Genomic DNA, 18,018 nt, shown 5'->3' on the forward strand with positions numbered 1-18,018 from the left:
ATGGCGGACACCGGCATGGCTGTGAAAACAGACATTCGTTCTGCCATGTGGAACCCCGGTGGCTGGAAAAGTCTCCTCACTTTCTTCATCCTTGCACTTGCCTGGCTTGGTGGTTTTAGCTCTAGACTGTTCGCTGTCATTCGATTTGAGAGCATTATCCACGAATTCGACCCCTGGTGAGTTTCGCGAGGAAGCGTGCGATCTCTTCTATTCACAGTTCTGTTTGTGATGCACAATTTGTAAACACTTCCGTCTTTGTGTTTCATGTTTTTGCGTGCTCGCGAATGCAGCAGTTGTATTTTTAAATGGAGAATGATTTCAGGCAATAAGCAGGAGCATTAGTTCATGTGTTCAGATCTGACTGGGTTAAAAAAAGTTAATCCTAGAGAATGTCTGTACCTCTTGCCAAAAATGCGAGGAAGTGGATAATGGAAATTTGGTCTATAAGTCCAATGCTCACATTACAGAACCATTGACAGAATTAGTTGAAGTCCAAGTAAAGATGACGAATGTAGCATAAAGTATCACGCTATGCCACAAAACATTCCCTTCCCCTTTACATTTGGCATGTACAATGTTGACAATGGGAAGTCCATTATCATTAAGATAGTGTAAGCAATTATTAATATAACTAACACACACACACATTTGTGCATCGTTTAATATACGGTAAGCTTTTCTGTATTCATTACTTGGGTCTACAACAAATGGGAGGGTATGTAAGTCCGGTATCATTCAAAGTATCTTTTCATTTCTCTGTGATTTTAATCATAGTATTTTTGTTGATTTTAACTGTTTGGCTAATCTTTCTGATCATCGCCCGTAGCCAGGGGAATGGTGTAAATCCTGCTGGGGTACCATGGTCCCTAGTATGGTGGCCTAACTTTTGTTGCTGGCGAACTACAGCCTGTTTTTATAATGTGTCGTCTGTTATAATCTGATCATTTTATTGTTCTAAAAATAGTTTTACAATTATGATCTGTGATATATTGCTAGTTGTTGTACTGCCCTTTGACAACACGTTTTTATATATAATATAAATGCTTAACTTGTTCAAGTCACAATGGCAGAAACAGTGCCAATGTGACTTTAAATATTAACTCACTCACTCACTCGCTCACACACTTGGGTCTACAAATCGACCTGTTGGAAAAGCCTGCTGATATGATTTACACCACACTTCCTGATTTCCAGTTTAATGCAAATCCTGTATTATAATGTGTTGACATATTTTTACCTATCTCTACTTTATCATGTTTATCCATTTTCTAACCACTTTTTTAGAAAAATGTATGCTTAATTCATGTGGCTTTGATAGACAATAGAAAACTGATAACATTATCAGCTAAAACATGTGAACTGATAAGAACTAGAAACAAATGAAGGGATGTGGTAACCATGGTAACTAAGAATAAGATGTCATAGTACTGCAGAGATATAGGAAGATAAAATACTCATCCATGTTCATGTTCTCTCATCAGCAATACGATACAGAATTCAATGTGCTTCAGATAATGAATGAGCCTTTTCACATGGTCAGACTCAATTACCCTGTAGATATCGTTATATCAAGGATTTAGAGGTAGATTCCAAACACTAGAAAGTTTTGCTGTGTATGGATTAAGCTGTGTAATATAACAACAATGAAATAATCTATGATCTATGGGAATTAACGTTGTTTGACACCAGCACATGCGAGAAATGCATTTGTTTTGTATCAATATCACAGGCTGTGCCAACATCTTTAGAGCCTACTCAGGGCTCGATTTAACCATACAAAACATGCACCAGAGCAACCAATTATTGAAAAGTGCAACTGACTATATATTCCACATGCACCAAGTGCAAAAATTCAGATTTGTGTCGACCCTTACTTTTCCACACAACGTCGATCAGTGAACACATTCAATCACTCTCAGGTTTTAGTACCACACTACATCACTATTCCCCGTGTTATGTGTACTTTGTCATACTTTCTTGGGCTTGATGTCATCAAACTGTGGGCACTTCCAAGATTATGTGCACATGTTCCAATGATGTTTTACAACAATACATAAACAAATTATGTAAGATCATGCCATAGTCACTAGGATGGTCAGAGATCTGAGATTATATTTATTTAGCATGTATGCATCCATCTCTTTTAACTTTGATACATTTATCAGACCAGGGTGCAGCCTGGGTTTGTCTGGTGCAACTAGGTTATGTCAACATGCACCTGGCACAAGTTAAGTCAAGGGCATTTAATTGCCTCTTTGACATTATTTTCGGTAGATCTTTGTGTGTGCCTGTATATACATGCCCCATAGACCTTCATTTGCAGAGCAGGGTGGTTGGGTCACCTTGTGGTTAAAGTGTTTGCTCATCACGCTGAAGACCCGGGTTCAGTCCGCAGTCGTGATATTGCTGGAATATTACTAAAGGCGGCGTAATATCATACTCACTCTCGCCGCGAATAGCTGCAAGATTGCTGATGCGGCGTTAAGCAATATTCACTCACTCACCATACTCACTCACTCACTCACTTTCTATAATTAGCAAAGCTTACTAGAACGAAGGTAATTTTACTAGACTGGGGCTACACACTAGTGGTTAAAGTCACAGACTAATATCAGAGATAATAATGCTTTCCTTTATTGTCTATCAATGTCTATTCAGTGGTACTTAACATTTGCTAATTGGTTCCCTGCATATCTGGTAGTGGTAAGTTTGGACTGTCGCTATCTTGATGCAGGCTCTAATCAAGCTTGAATTTCATTGGCTGTAGACAATAGACTGCAGTCACGTGGGCCACTTCTCAGGCCAAGGATCTGAGTATCTTGAATCTTCAACAATTGTACCATATTTCTGGAATAAACGCCTGGCCTCTATAAAACACTAGGGTATCGGGCATCTGAAAACAATAAACACTGGTTCTCGGTTAAAAAATATATACAGTAAACTATGGTTATTATGAACTCAAAAGGACCACTAATTTTAGTTCATTATATCCGTCGTTGTTATATGCATTTTGATCGTCAGACATCTTGGAACATTTTGGGTGGGCGGGGCTGTTGTCGACCAGTAGCAGGATATTTCTCTTCTGTCACTCCATGGACTTGTCTAATTCCATAGCCTAATCACTGTGTTACTATTGTTAATTGAGGGTGTAATTTGAGGACAAGGTGTCAGTACTTAAGAGTAACTCAACTGCCTTCAATTGTTTATTGCCGCTTTGAACAGCAGCTCTTGGCTGTGGGTGTTTTGATAGGCAGATTGGTTACGAGAGGAGCTCAGCTCAGGGATTAACAGTTCGCTATACATTTAAACATTATCGTTGACAGAGTACAGAGACAGAGAAATAAGCTTAAACTTCCCCATCTCAAAATCAGAAATTAAAAGCGTAAACAAGCAAAAAATCACCAAAAAATGGCACAAGCTATATCTAAACTCAAATAGCCAAATCAAAAAAGTACTCAGCAAACCACCAACCAAACCAAAAATTCTACATCCATCAAAAACAAAATCGACAGAGTAATCATAATCACTAAACTCCAAACACCAACCTAAATAACCACCTAAAATTTAAAAAAAAAACACACTACAGGTAACTGCCCACACTGCAAACAAATAGAAACCCCAGAACATGCACTCATCCACTGCATACACTACCTAACACATCGAACCGCATTACAAACCACCCTCAATCTAAACAAGGCTCTCACTCTAGAAGCAATACTAAACCCACAAAATAAACTAGAAAACTTCAAGGCCTGAGGCGTATTCTTAATAAAAACGGAACTAATAAAACGCATCTAAAAACACTATAATCTACCAAATCAAAATCACATAAACAAACAAACATCCACCATACCCAGCTGCCTTAGTTCTCCTCTCCGACCCCATCGGCATCTAATCCAAATATCAAAATTCCCAAATTCTATATAAGCAACCCCTAAAGCCCCCTCTTGGGTTGCACACACCACTTTCGCCCCTTTCAAAAACACTTTAAATGGCCTGGCCGGGCCCGTGTGCGAAATACGCATCAGTCGGAAAGGGCACGTTCAATCTCCAAAGTAAGTAAGTAAGTAAGTAAGACAGAGTACAAACAGTACAACAGGGTGAGTTTGCTATATCTGTTATTTTGTTATAAGTGTATTCGTGATATCCATCAATTTTGTATGATAGAATATACAGCAAATGACTGGGACCAAACGAACAGTTTGTTATATCCGTCAGTTCGTTATAAGCCTGTTCGTTTTAAACGTAGTTTACTGTATATGTCTGGGCGCTTAATGGAGGAAATACGGTGTCTTCTTTTGTTTGTGTAGCATTGTTAATGAATGTAAGACCGCCTCCATGGTCTAGTGGTAGAGAGTCCGCCCGGAGAGCGGAAGGTCCGGGCTCAATCCCCGGCCGCGGTGCTTGTTGTTACCCTGTCTGGTGCTCGACATTAAGGGGCTAAAACTGCGGCATGGTATCTCAGTGTGCTAGCACTATAAATCGGCATCAGTCCAGACTAGTACAAGCAGCCACACACCATTCAATGTTACAGTGAATATAAATGAGCATGTTTCATATTTCTGCGATGAACACGCTGATAAGTTTCAACATTCCATGCAATACGTCTATGGATATCTTCAATCAGCAATTTAAGAACACCCTCTACAACAGGTGCGCGAAAATGGGCTTGACAAAACATGTTTCAAAATAACATTCCTGCGTTGTTGAATATGATAGGACATGTATAAGCAATAAAATGCTACATACATATTTTCGGTGTTAGTTCCACATTACATTTGGGACAGTTTGCCTTTCAAAATACATTCATAGATTCTAACATGATTTTAGAACAATTTCACCAAGCATTTCTAAATTATTCCAAAAATATGAAGACCACCATGATTGCATATTGATTATAGATTTGTAATTGTTTAATTATTTACAGCTGTTTACAGGTTTTAAGATTTTATGTTATATTTTTTATATTTAGTAGTTATTTTTTTCCACAATGATTGTGTGTATGGACACTAAATATTGGTCAATGCATCAACACAATCTTACCATGGTTACTGATCAAACTTCAATTATTATCTTTAGTTTAAAGATATTTTATTCTACAATTATTATCTTTCACTCTGAACACCAGTCAGTGAATAAGTAACTATTTTAAGTAACTATGTCATTTAATTTTAGTATTCCATAAATAATGAATAAATTGATCAGATCCTTAACATATAATAAACTCATATGGACATTCATCTTGTGCATTAAGTGGTTTGTTTCCAAATAAAACTATTCTAAAATATATTTGTAATATGAATATGATACATTACTTGTAACAGTACATGAAATTTTTTGTTGTTTAATCACAAGAACCATGGTTGCACATAAGCTGGTCAGTTAGCCATATGTTTCTAAGAAAATGCTATCTCAGTCTTCTGGTTGGAGTGAAAAGAAATATACCTGTATACATGTTTACCCTTGCCAGATGTATTTTTTTCTGGTCAGCCACGCCCCATGACTTTAGTTCACCTTATGTGGTCTATTTTGCATATACAGGTACTGCTGCAAACCTGTTTTTCCTATTGTATGCAATCACAGTCTCACAACTACCTCAGCTGGTGTGTGTAAAAGTTCACCTGTCATCATGAAACAAGAATTATAAAGGAAAGTCCCATTTACAATTAAAAACATATGTCTTTCCTTGAATACTCTTTGTCGAAGTGCCAGAAATTGTCAGTGTCATAAATGTTTTATAAGGAGGACTTTTCTGAGATAGACCTAAGTCAAACCATGTGACAAGTTAGGTAGAATTATGACTTTAAAAGCCCTCATTTCTGAGGTGTCCATATTTTTCACCTATTTATATAATTTTAGGACAAAATGTGAGACGTGTAGATGTAGTGTAAAATGAGAAAAGGAATCATTGAGACGAAAATTCTTTTATCCCATTGATTCACGAAAACAAGTTTAAATGTACAGTAAATCTAGTGACTTTTGTACCCAAAGTTTCTAGTGATTTGGTACCCAAGTAGGTATGTGATTTTGTAGATCTACCTAGAATTATTTCAAAGATATGCATTAATTTGGGTGTCTTAAACTTAACCTACTATCAAAACAATACATTCTAACTTAGGTTTAACCAACTTAACCTGTTAACTGGCCTCTTCTTCAGTGACAAGACGTCAATTTTCTATCAAAACTAAACAATCAATTTCAAGGATCACAGTCATAATCATATTATGAACTTGATGAAATATTTTATTATGTGTTCTGTTCATCTACATGAAAACAAATATAATTATAGATCTATTGTCTTATTTTCTTAGGTACAAATTCACAAAGTATTTTGGGTACAATTTAATTTGTTTTGGGTACAAAATCACATATAGGAGCCTATATATATTTGCACTATCTCCATACAGTCGTCCTGTACCAAAATTTTATTTGGTTCAGAGGACGGCAGGTTGTCAGAAAGTTTTCAACATCTTTAATATTCTAAATTGTTCTTTTTGTAATGTTAGACTAAAAACAATATCATGTTATTATTATGGCATATAATACGCTATATCGGTCTCCGTAGCGTTCGTTTTTAGAAAATAATTTAAAATTAAAATCAGCGAGCCAGAAATCCATTACGGTTTCGGATTTAGACTGACACATTTGATGGCGACAATCACGAAGAAATATGAAGCAAATACTAATTCAAATAGGAGTGAAGACTGCTCTGGAGATTAATAAATAGTAAATAGTTGATGAATAATAGTAAATGTTCCATCCAATCGATGATGTTACGATTCAGATTGTTTTTGTTTATAATTAATTACATTGAAATTTGCTATTTTTTTTAAATTAAGGAACTTAAGTGTTTTCCTTACGTCAACAAACAATAAATTATGATCAAATGTGAAAAATGATAACATTATAAAGAAAATATCGGACTGCATGCCGCTCAGCGTGAAGTGCCAAAAGTCAACAATGGCCGTTTCTGGTAGTTGTGTGCAAAGAAGTCTGGCTGAAACTTTTTAAACTTGCAATGTTTGGTTTGACAGTAGCAACACGGCTAGTGACAAACTCTGTCGAACTGGTTCGACAGTAGCATTGAGAGCTTTAAGGGGTTAAAACAAGGACTGGTTGGCTCGGAGTCAGTATACTGTGTCTAAGTGGGGTATTCATGTTAAACTGCGGCATGGTATCTCGGTGAGCTAGCACTATAAATCGACATCAGTCCAGGCTAGTACAAGTAGCCACACACGTGCATGCACATGGCTATATAAGTGCAATAATCTTGGACACGACATAAAACCTCAATTCACCACACCTAATGAATGGACATCATCCTTTGGTCTGATATGATATTTATAATAAACATATTAATGAGTATTTATTATGCTTTAGATTCCTTACACCAGTGCTCAAAGTTCTATGTTATTATTATGACAATTTCCATTGCTAAGTAATGAGGAATGAGTTACTTATCATGCTTATGGTGAAGTCGTCGTTGTTGGGTAGTCACACCTATTGTGTATGGGACAAAGTGCAGATGGGATTATCAGTTGTCATCTGTTGGTCAGTTGAAAGGGGACGTAGGTATCACTGTACAGATGTACACAATGTCAACTCTGCTGCAAGTTGATTTATATATTCCTGATAGACGTTTCTAACATTGTCTAATTTCCGTAAACCCCAAGGATGTCTTTGACACATAATGATTGCATTTCAAAACTTTCCTGATTTATTGACATGGTTGACATGACCTTATCATGCATGGTGTGAGTGTTTGCAGAAGGCATGGTCCTTTGCTCTAGCTACTAATACAGATGTTGACCATACTGAAATAAGCGGAAGATGTTTTCAAAGCATTTACATATGATCTTGATGTGCTGGAAACGAGAGTAGCCTCTCTTGGATCCATTTGACACTCAAGTGTCATAGCCATTTTGTCACCCAGTGCTGTCCTGTGTCAAGAACGGGTGCACAGGTGGCCCAGTCGTTTAAGGCGTCGCAATTCGCTGCGCAGAGTTGCGTCCCTTGGACACGCCAGAAACCTATGATTGTGGGTTTGAATCCCGGTTTGCCCTGATTATGTTTCTAGGTTTGTCAGCACCATACCCGTGCTCATGGTTTTCACAGAAGTGGTAAACGTCTAAGACCTGCATCACTTCGGGCTTTCCTCCCACATTTGCCCATTTCTAATGCTGCAAATCACAAAATCCCATTGTAGACTTAAAATAGCACTACAAAGACGAAACGACATGACATAGACTCTGTATATCCGTGTCACATTACACTGTACACATGGCTCAGTCTTTTATGATACCTGGACTGACTACCGGCATACATTATGCAACAATCTACTGCAGTTACATGTTGTAGCATGAGTGACTGCAGGTGAACGCTTGTAAGATTTGCTTGGGTTGTGACAAATACAGACCTCAAAATACTCACTTTTAATGAAGTGCAACAGCGCTAACTTTACGTTTTAATGCTTTTGTTCCTTGGCCATTGTATTGAACATCATACTGGCTACATTATGATGTAAGAAAATTCTATTACTACGTTTTTGTCATGATACTTGAACTTGAAGTGGCTGTTTTTGTTGACTCAACCAACCAGCCAAACACTCACATTACCAAACACTCACTCACCAACCAATCAACAACTCACTAACTGAACTATCCAGATAACCACTGACTGATTCAACCAGTCAGTCAACCACCCACTCTCCATAGACTCATGCCCGAGTCCACGAACAGTGCACATGCACACGGAGACAATCACAGACACACATTCATACACACACACGCATACACACACACAGATTTCTAGGTATGCGTGTTCTAATAAAGAAGATATCCTCTCTCACCATGCTGCTTCTGACGACCCTGAGAGCAACATCGGCAGTGACGACTCCATATGTCATCGCGATCTGACACGTGTGAGAGGTCGGACATACCAGCGCAGTTTGGAGACTTAAAGATTCCACCCTGAGTGACAGGGACAGAAAGTTGTTTTCAAATTTGTATTAATCAGCATGTATGACACTCACATGCACTCACTCAACCCCTCATTCACTCACTCAACCATGCACTCATTCATTCAGTCATCCAGTCAATCCTATGCTCACTTAACCAGTCAACCAAATAGTTTAGACACTTACATATTCCATCCTGAGACAAAAATGGAGAGAAGCTTTGCTTGTTTCCAGCTTTGTATTAATCATCATTTATGACTCACTCAAACATGCACTCACTCAACCACTCATTCACTCACTCAACCATGCATTCATTCATTCATTCAATCAACCAGTCAATCCTATGCTCACTCAACAAGTCAACCAAATAGTTTGGACACTTACATATTCCATCCTGAGACAAAAATGGAGAGAAGCTTTGCTTGTTTCCAACTTTGTATTAATCAGCATTTATGACTCACTCAAACATGCACTCACTCAACCACTCATTCACTCACTCAACCATGCATTCATTCATTCATTCAATCAACCAGTCAATCCTATGCTCACTCAACAAGTCAACCAAATAGTTTGGACACTTACATATTCCATCCTGAGACAAAAATGGAGAGAAGCTTTGCTTGTTTCCAACTTTGTATTAATCAGCATTTATGACTCACTCAAACATGCACTCACTCAACCACTCATTCACTCACTCAACCATGCCCTTATTCATTCAATCAACCAGTCAATCCTATGCTCACTCACCCAGTCAATCCTATGCTCACTCAACCAGTCAACCAAATAGTTTGGACACCTACTGGGTACATATTCCATCCTGAGACAAAAAAGGAGAGAAGCTTTGCTTGTGTCAACTTTTTATTAATCATCATTTATTGACCATGGGTGGTACGAAAAGCTTGTTGCCATTATGGTACGGGCTTGCAGGAGGCCTTGAGCCTTAAATATCATCTGACTGACGCCGATCAATTAGCATCTAACATTATTCCAGCTTGGTTCATATTTGCATGCTGGCCAACTGTGAGCTATGCAGAGCGAAGCGGTGTGGCGGTGTATTCTGTTGAAAGTATCCTAGTTAACAGTTAACTGCTGGAAAAGCAGGCTTTGAAATAACTGAACGATGTCATGTCAAGTCTAAACATGTAATGCATCAATTGGTTTTCGGCCAAAATTGATGGTGTTATTAAAAAAGAATTGCAGTCCTCTCTAATGGCTTCTGTGTTTAAATGAATAGATGGGTCATGCTTCATGATATTCATGACTGTAGATAAACTTATAGTCCATGAAATCTTTTGTTACAAAATACTTTTCTTTCCTCCAAAATTTAAACCATTAATTTCTCTGATGCTGATTTGATATGTGGAATAAAGCTGGCTGGACTTACTTTTAGATATATATATATATATATAGATTGGTTGTGTTTTAACGTACATATATTCCAGTCATGGTCCAGGCCTATCGTGATTCATCTTCCCGAGGCAAGGCAGTTAACTGTAAAGGTCTCGAACGTAGCTCCACCAGTGGCTATTACGAGTTATGTCCCTTCTCTGTCCCTCCTATTGACCAATCAGATTCCACCTCTCATATCACTTGCATTTGCTTCAAAGAAAATGGTGGCACCCAGTCAAGATGATCTGATCGATGATGAAGATATATGTTGTGTTAAAACTGGTCTTACTTCGCGAAGTGGGGGAAATCATGTGAGCACCTTCATTAAAAACATAAAATACTGGGATATTGCGGAGTGTGGTGTTTAACAACAAGCTATAATGCAATACATGTTACAGTACTTGCTAAATAGATCAATAATCGGAATTATCGCCGATGGGCGGAAATATTAATGATTATCGATGTGAAAATTGTGTCATATATAAATTATATCTAATAATATATAAATATATATAAATATATATAATACATGTATATCTTACACATGTTAAACGTGTTAAATGTCCACAAATTAATTCATGCATATATGTGTCACCAACTACCAGTGATGTGAAGTATGTTGTATTGTCCCTGAGATTTTTGCATATTTGCTCAGTTACTTTTCCGATATTTTTTTTTTTTCTGATTTCGTTAACGATTATCCATATCTAAGATCTGTATCGATAGAAAGACCAAGTAACACGTTAAGATTATTAACTGATTTTGTTTCTGCATCATAAATATATATATATATATATATATATATGGAATAAAAGTTGTATCATATGAACTATTTGCGAGCATAATACCATTATTCCGTGTAATAATATACAGAAACACATGAGAGTAATAGTTTCATTATCATAAATGTCATTCTTGAAGTAATCAATGTTTAACATGTTTGGGATGGAATTTCAGCCAATGATGTAGCAATAGAATCTGCGTTTGCATACAAAGTTAGAGTGAACATGGTGAAGTGCGCCATTTTATGCCATGTGGCGCCAAATGATTTGTAGCCATATTTGTCTTCAGAAACACATATAAGTCACGAACCCCGATCTACATGATCTAAGCATTTTGGGAATGTTACTCCACAGTTAATTTATTTTTTATTTTTTTAAATTTTAGGTATTTTTTAATTATTTTAGTTCATTGGGTGTTTATATTCATTACAATAGTTGTACATAAATCAGTATTATAGCAGGGGTTGAATTAACTGCAGGCCTTTTTGGCCTGTGGCCAGTTAATTTTGTGAAGGACTTGCTGAAACGTAAAGTAGGTGGCCCGCCTGGCTGGTCAAAATTTCACTTCTCTGTGTATATTTAATTTTTTTAAAACTGGATGCAACTCATGTAATTTTGATGAGAATATATTTAGGGGGTGACGTTGTGGTTAAGTCAAAGAAAGATAAGATTCTTTTTTCAAAGTTCTAAATGGTATGACTGACTCCGTAGTCAAGTGGCAGAGCGTCTGCTCGGAGAGCAGAAGGTCCGGGGTTCGATCCCTGGCCGCGTCATATCAAAAGACATTGAAAGATGTAACTTCTTGTTCCCTGTCTTGTGCTCGGCATTAAGGGGCTAAAACAAGGACTGGTCGGCTCAGAGTCAGTATACTGTGTCTGAGTGGGGTACTCATGTTAAACTGCGGCAGCCCATCTCAGTGAGCTAGCTCTATAAATCGGCATCAGTCTGGACTAGTACAAGTAGCCACACACATGCATGTATGTAGCTATATAAGTGCAGTCATCTTGAATGCAATGTTAACTCCCATTTTACCTCGCCTCTAAATGGTATTGTGTTGATCATGTTGGTGTCAGCTTTTGTTATGATAATTGTGTGGATGCCACTGATTTTTCCTTCATGATCATGATGATAGAGAAAACAGTTTGAGGCAGCAGTGTCAGGAATCAGAAATTTCTAAAGGTTTCCGTCTATTGTCTCTGGACAGTTGCCATGAAAGTCACAGGAATCACAAGAGACACAATCAGCACTCATTAACGATTCAACACTTTAACATGGTTATAGGTGTTGCCAGACATGTCTGGTGATAATTTGAAAACTAAGACTTGTGGATAATTAATGTTCTTGAGTGGGTCATAAAAAGGGCAAATAGGCTATACAAGCTAATATGGATGATTTCTGATAATGGCCAGCCAGAAACCTATGATTGTGGGTTCGAATTCTGCTTCGCCCCGATTATGTTTCTAGGTTTGTCAGCATCATTCCCGTGCTCGTGGGTTTCACCGAAGTGGTAAACGTCTGAGACTTGCATCACTTCGGGCTTTCCTCCCACATTAAGCTGACACGCCAGGATATAACTGGAATATTGTTAAAAGCGGTGGTAAACCCAACTCACTCACTCACTACTCATATTTGTGCAGTATAACATGTTTATTAGAAGTGTTGGCGTTAAAACATCCTTTACGTGATGAAGGGGAAAGAAGTAGCTCCGAAAAGCCTTACGAAGAGTACAAGAAGTCGTTATCCATAAAACAAAATGTCATTTATTCATGTTAAGATATCCATTGAACATTTTAAACTCAATTAAAATAAATTTAAAATAAATTTCAATTTTAAAAACATTTTTGACGTGAAAAAAAAAGCTTGATCGTACACACACAAGTTTTAGACTCTACGACCCAGACATTGATTATAACTGCCCAACACAAACCGCAAGTGTCATGCAGAGAGAATCAAGGAATCGTATCGATTTACCGTTTTATTGCAGGTATTAGAAAAATACTCATGAATATTTGACACCCTTGATTTTATTAGCACCTTGACAGTAAAGAGCACTTTTCTCTGTCCAAAGTTGCATTGACTGGAATGCGATTCTGTGATTAATAATTCATTGTGAGGTTGGGTGATTTGCCGGAACTGTAGCTGGTGTGTGACAGCATGTAGGTGTTGGGGTGATGAATTTGTCCTGAGCGCCACAGTTTTTCCACAGAAAATCCCCTTGGGAGGGTACATAATGGTGATAATAGCAGCTTGCGCTGTAGAGGAAACAGTGCAGTCATGTGTTATTCTTCTGTCCTAGAAGGTGAATCAATGGTATGCTCCGAGTGTAATTGGTAATTCGATATGATTGTCAAATGTCCACATGACGATTTAAATTTGGCCAAAAGCTGATGGTGTGGGTGACGGTTGAAGGCATTTTGAAGACGTTTAACAGTTGTTGATGTAAACATTGTTGCAAAAAACATATCAACATAAAAACATATATCTCTGAATATTTTGAACCAAATTCACTGAAACTCGGCATTAATGCTTTTCTCTAGATAGCAAGGTTGAAGTAGAGTGTCTGTCTCACAGCCCCTGGACCATATTATTGTCCCTTTCTTATTGTAATGCTATGGCTCTAAGTGAAGCAAGTCTAGATTTTCCACAGGTTCTGAATCTCCCATCTCACTTGGGCTCCTTTTCAATATGAATAGAGTTGTTTGTTTCTATCAGAATTATGAGTGAGTGAGTATGGTTTTACACAGCTTTTAGCAATATTCCAGCAATATCACGTCGGGGGACACCAGAAATCGGCTTCACACATTGTACCCACGTCGGGAATCAAACCCGTGTTCTTCGGCGTGACAAGCGAACGCTTTAACCACTGGGCTACCCGACCGCCCCTAGAATTATACATAGTTTAGGAGACTTAAGTGTTAGTCTAAGGTTGAAGTGTTATTATGGTTGTTGAATCAACAAAACAAGTCAGGTATTTAACATGCTGAAAAGAAACTTTGATGTCAATGCTGACAGTATCTTAAATGTCTGTCCTTGTCAATTGATGCTGTTGACTACACACCCAGGTGAGCTACAGTTTGGTGCAGTGGTCAATATTTGATCTGGTGGTAGTTTGGTTTGGATACTGAACATGCTGAAGTCATTTTTTGGTTATTTTTGAGCTGTTTAATATTCATACAGAAAACACACACTAGTAAGGAGAGAGTTATAGCCCGATACGCTATTCCATCTTATTCATGATATTGGTAACTAAGTGAGACAGCCTTGTATCTGTCTTGTCTATCTAGACACCCTGAGCAGGTTCAGTAGCATGAATTGCAAGTTACGTTGGTGAGTTATGACAAAATAATGCCATGAATATTTGAATACTAAGCATGCCAAGGAGGTCAGAAACATCTGGTGAGCGGGATAATTCAAGTTGTTATTTTGGTTAGCTATTTAATTGTGTTTTTTAACAAATCTATTTTTACACCAATAAATATTTTTGACCAGTGTATTTTATTTACCTGTATATAATTTATTGGCTTTTGTAAAACCAAAAAATTAAATCAATGAAAGTCATTTAGAATTGATACACATAAGGAAGAGAATATATGGATAAGGGGCAAATTGAAGCCAGCGAGGGAATTAGCACTGACTAGGATCACCCAGCTGGCTTCAATTTGCCCTGTGCTATGTCCATTCTTTCACATATCAGTGCTAATTACCCCGGCCTCCCGTTTGCCCAGTGTCCATTACCTATAACTTATCTATGATACTTAAGTGCTGGCTTCCATACTATCAGCGCTAATTACTGTAAAGTGTTAGCTTCCATTGTCTATTGCTAATCACCTATCAGCGCCAATCATCTGTTGGCTTCCCTTGTTAGTTTCCACCGTTTGTTATCTTATTTTGTTGTCCTTACATGTACATATATGCTCTCTGCCTCATGTCATTCATTCACCTAGTGAAGGAGTAAGCATATACTCCGAAACGTTGTGTTCCTCATAATAAAGAAGTTGACATCCATATATTCGCTTCCTAAAAAAAATTAAAGATGCTTTGTTTGAAAAGTATGAATATTTTAATATTTAAAAAGTTGTTTGCAATTTTGATTTAATTAATTGCAAAATCTTTTTTGTGGAACTTAAGCTAATGTCAAGCCTGACACTAATATATGTCCCTCACCCCTTCTTTTCAAATAAAATGAAAATTAAATATTTTATTTTGTCTCTACCAATTTTAAGAAAATACTACTAAATTGAAGTTTAGAACCACCCATTCTTTAATATTACTATCGTTAATCGAACCATGATAATACGGGGTAGAATAGGTCTTCAGCAACCCATGCTTGCTGTAAAAGGTGACTATGCTTGTTGTAAGAGGCGACTAACGGGATCGTGTGGTCGGTCTTGCTGACTTGGCTGATGCATGTCATCGATCCCAATTACGTGGATCGATGTCTCACGATGTTAATCATTGGGTTGTCTGGTCCAGACTGGATTATTTACATTTATTTATTGCTGAGTGCGGCGTTAAACAACAAACAAACCAAACAAAAACTCTAGTTAATCTGTTGGGTAGTGGTTTATTTCTTTTTTTTTGTAGTATATCTGTTATTGACATGTTGCATGAAACACCAGTAGTTGTCCTATTGCGGTCCCTGAGCCATCATCGCTGTTTGACCCATAGAGATCGTGCTGTGTAATATTCCACATTGTTCAGTGGATGGTATCTGACATTTATCATGTCTGGGGCAGGAATCATCTCAACGTTTAACGTGATTGTCTGCTGTCTGACTGGCTTGCAGCATCACAATATCACACATCAAGTGGACACACTGATTCATACATGTGAAATATCATTTCTTGGTGCAACAGTTTAACAGCTCTGTCAACATGAGAGATAAGAGGAGACAATGATCACCCTGTTAACATGATTCAATTTGATTCAGTCTGATTCAAGGATGTGGAATATCAAAATTAGCAGCTTGTCCCTGGAATATGAATAGCAAGTCATTCTGTGGTATTTGATGGGCTCACCAAGCAATTTTTTTGTGTTTGTTCCTGTAAACATTTTTTTCTTAGGCCATGCTTACTAAGTAGACTAACACTATTAGACTTACTGTTTCTTGATTGAATTGTAATAGAGTGTGTTTGTGTGTGTGTGTGTGTGGGGGGGGGGGGGGGGGGGGGGTTGCTGAATGATGTCACTGATTTTGTAGACCCATGAAGGTCCAAATTAGAGGAGGTCTTCAGCAACCCATGCTTGTCCTAAGAAGCTACCATGCTGGACGTAAGAGGCGACTAAGGGGATCGGGTGGTCAGGCTTGCTGACTTGTAACAGACCCAGGGATTTATATAGGATATGTGCCTGTGGCAGGAACATCCGAACAAAAAGCTTTCGGTATTTTGTAAAAAATTGGTAATTTTGCAAAGTCCTTATTTTATTTAATTCAACACTTTCAAAGGCATTTTATATTTCCTAAAGTTCATGATGCAATAATGATGATAATATAAAACTGTGTATGAAATACTTCTTCGGTTTGGTCCTTATGATTATGATGACCAGAAATGTGACATTTCAATGCTGCAAATGTTGAAAACATTAGTTTTGGACCATGTCGACATTGAAAATATATTCGGAATCAGAACACCCAGACAATCCCCTGCCCTCTCAATTCGCACCTGCCAACTACCCCCTTTTATATGTTCTGGTGCAGTGGGGTAGCCTAGTGGATAAAGCATTAGTTCATCACACCGAAGACCAAGGTTCGCTTCCCCACATTGGTTCAATGTGTGAAGCCCATTTCTGGTGTCTCCCGCCGTGATATTGCTGGAATATTTCCTAAAAAAAGACATAAAACAACGCTCACTCACTCACTCACTCACTCACTCACTCACTCACTTACACACTCACTCCATTGTCATGTTAGTTGGTTCTGACCAATCTCAATTTTTTTCAGTCAATTGCCACACTTCTAATCCGTCTTTTTTCTTGTTATGCCACAATTGTGAAGAATACTATGTGTGCTAATGTAAGTGACGTTGGATAAATGCTTTGTTGTAAATCATTTAATCACCTCTTACCACAAGCACAAGTGCTGAATGGGTCTTCAGCAATCTATGCTGGACGTATCTGTCGACCAACCGGAAGGGAGGTGAGACTGGGAGGTCCCAAGTGCGCAGATCGATGCTCATGTCAATCACTGGATTGCCTGGTCCAGACTCGATTATTTACACACCACCATGTCCACATGATATTGCTAATTGCAGCATTAAACAACAAACAAGCTTATGTTGTAAATCAAGAATGTCAATGAACATTGTAGACCTAAGTAAAAGCAAAACTGTATGATCTTTTCTGCGTTCTAGGTTCAACTATCGTTCAACCCACTACATGGTGACAAATGGATTCTATAACTTCCTCAACTGGTTTGATGACAGAGCGTGGTACCCACTGGGCCGTATTGTCGGAGGAACGGTGAGTACTTGCTACGACATGGTACCCTCTGGACCGTATTGTCGGAGGAACAGTGAGTACATGCTACGACATGTTACCCACTGGGCCGTATTGTCTGAGGAATGGTGAGTACATGCTACGACATGATACCTTCTGGGCCGTATTGTCGGAGGAACGGTGAGTACTTGCTACGACATGGTACCCTCTGGGCCGTATTGTCGGAGGAACAGTGAGTACATGCTACGACATGTTACCCACTGGGCCGTATTGTCTGAGGAATGGTGAGTACATGCTACGACATGGTACCCACTGGGCCGTATTGTCGGAGGAACGGTGAGTACATGCTACGACATGGTACCCTCTGGGCCATATTGTCTGAGGAATGGTGAGTACATGCTATGACATGGTACCCTCTGGGCCGTATTGTCTGAGGAAGATTAAGTACTTGCTACG

General features: G+C 38.2%; 1 protein-coding gene across 2 annotated transcripts in view; it reads left to right on the top strand.

Moving 5' to 3' along the window:
- LOC139465807 (dolichyl-diphosphooligosaccharide--protein glycosyltransferase subunit STT3B-like) overlaps positions 1–18,018 on the top strand; it is a 38,519-nt gene continuing 20,501 nt past the window's right edge. Inside the window, exons 1-2 of one of the 2 annotated variants that reach the window (XM_071247736.1) lie at positions 1–176; positions 17,478–17,586. In XM_071247736.1, coding sequence (XP_071103837.1) covers positions 1–176; positions 17,478–17,586 — 285 coding nt within the window. Of the gene's footprint in view, positions 177–17,477; positions 17,587–17,871; positions 17,899–18,018 lie in introns of those variants that run through there. The other variant, XM_071247737.1, reaches the window with a different exon arrangement.

The sequence above is a fragment of the Haliotis cracherodii genome, unplaced genomic scaffold (assembly GCF_022045235.1).
Source record: "Haliotis cracherodii isolate W230 unplaced genomic scaffold, xgHalCrac1.p SCAF_18, whole genome shotgun sequence".
In the NCBI taxonomy this organism is placed as follows: Eukaryota; Metazoa; Mollusca; class Gastropoda; order Lepetellida; family Haliotidae; genus Haliotis; species Haliotis cracherodii.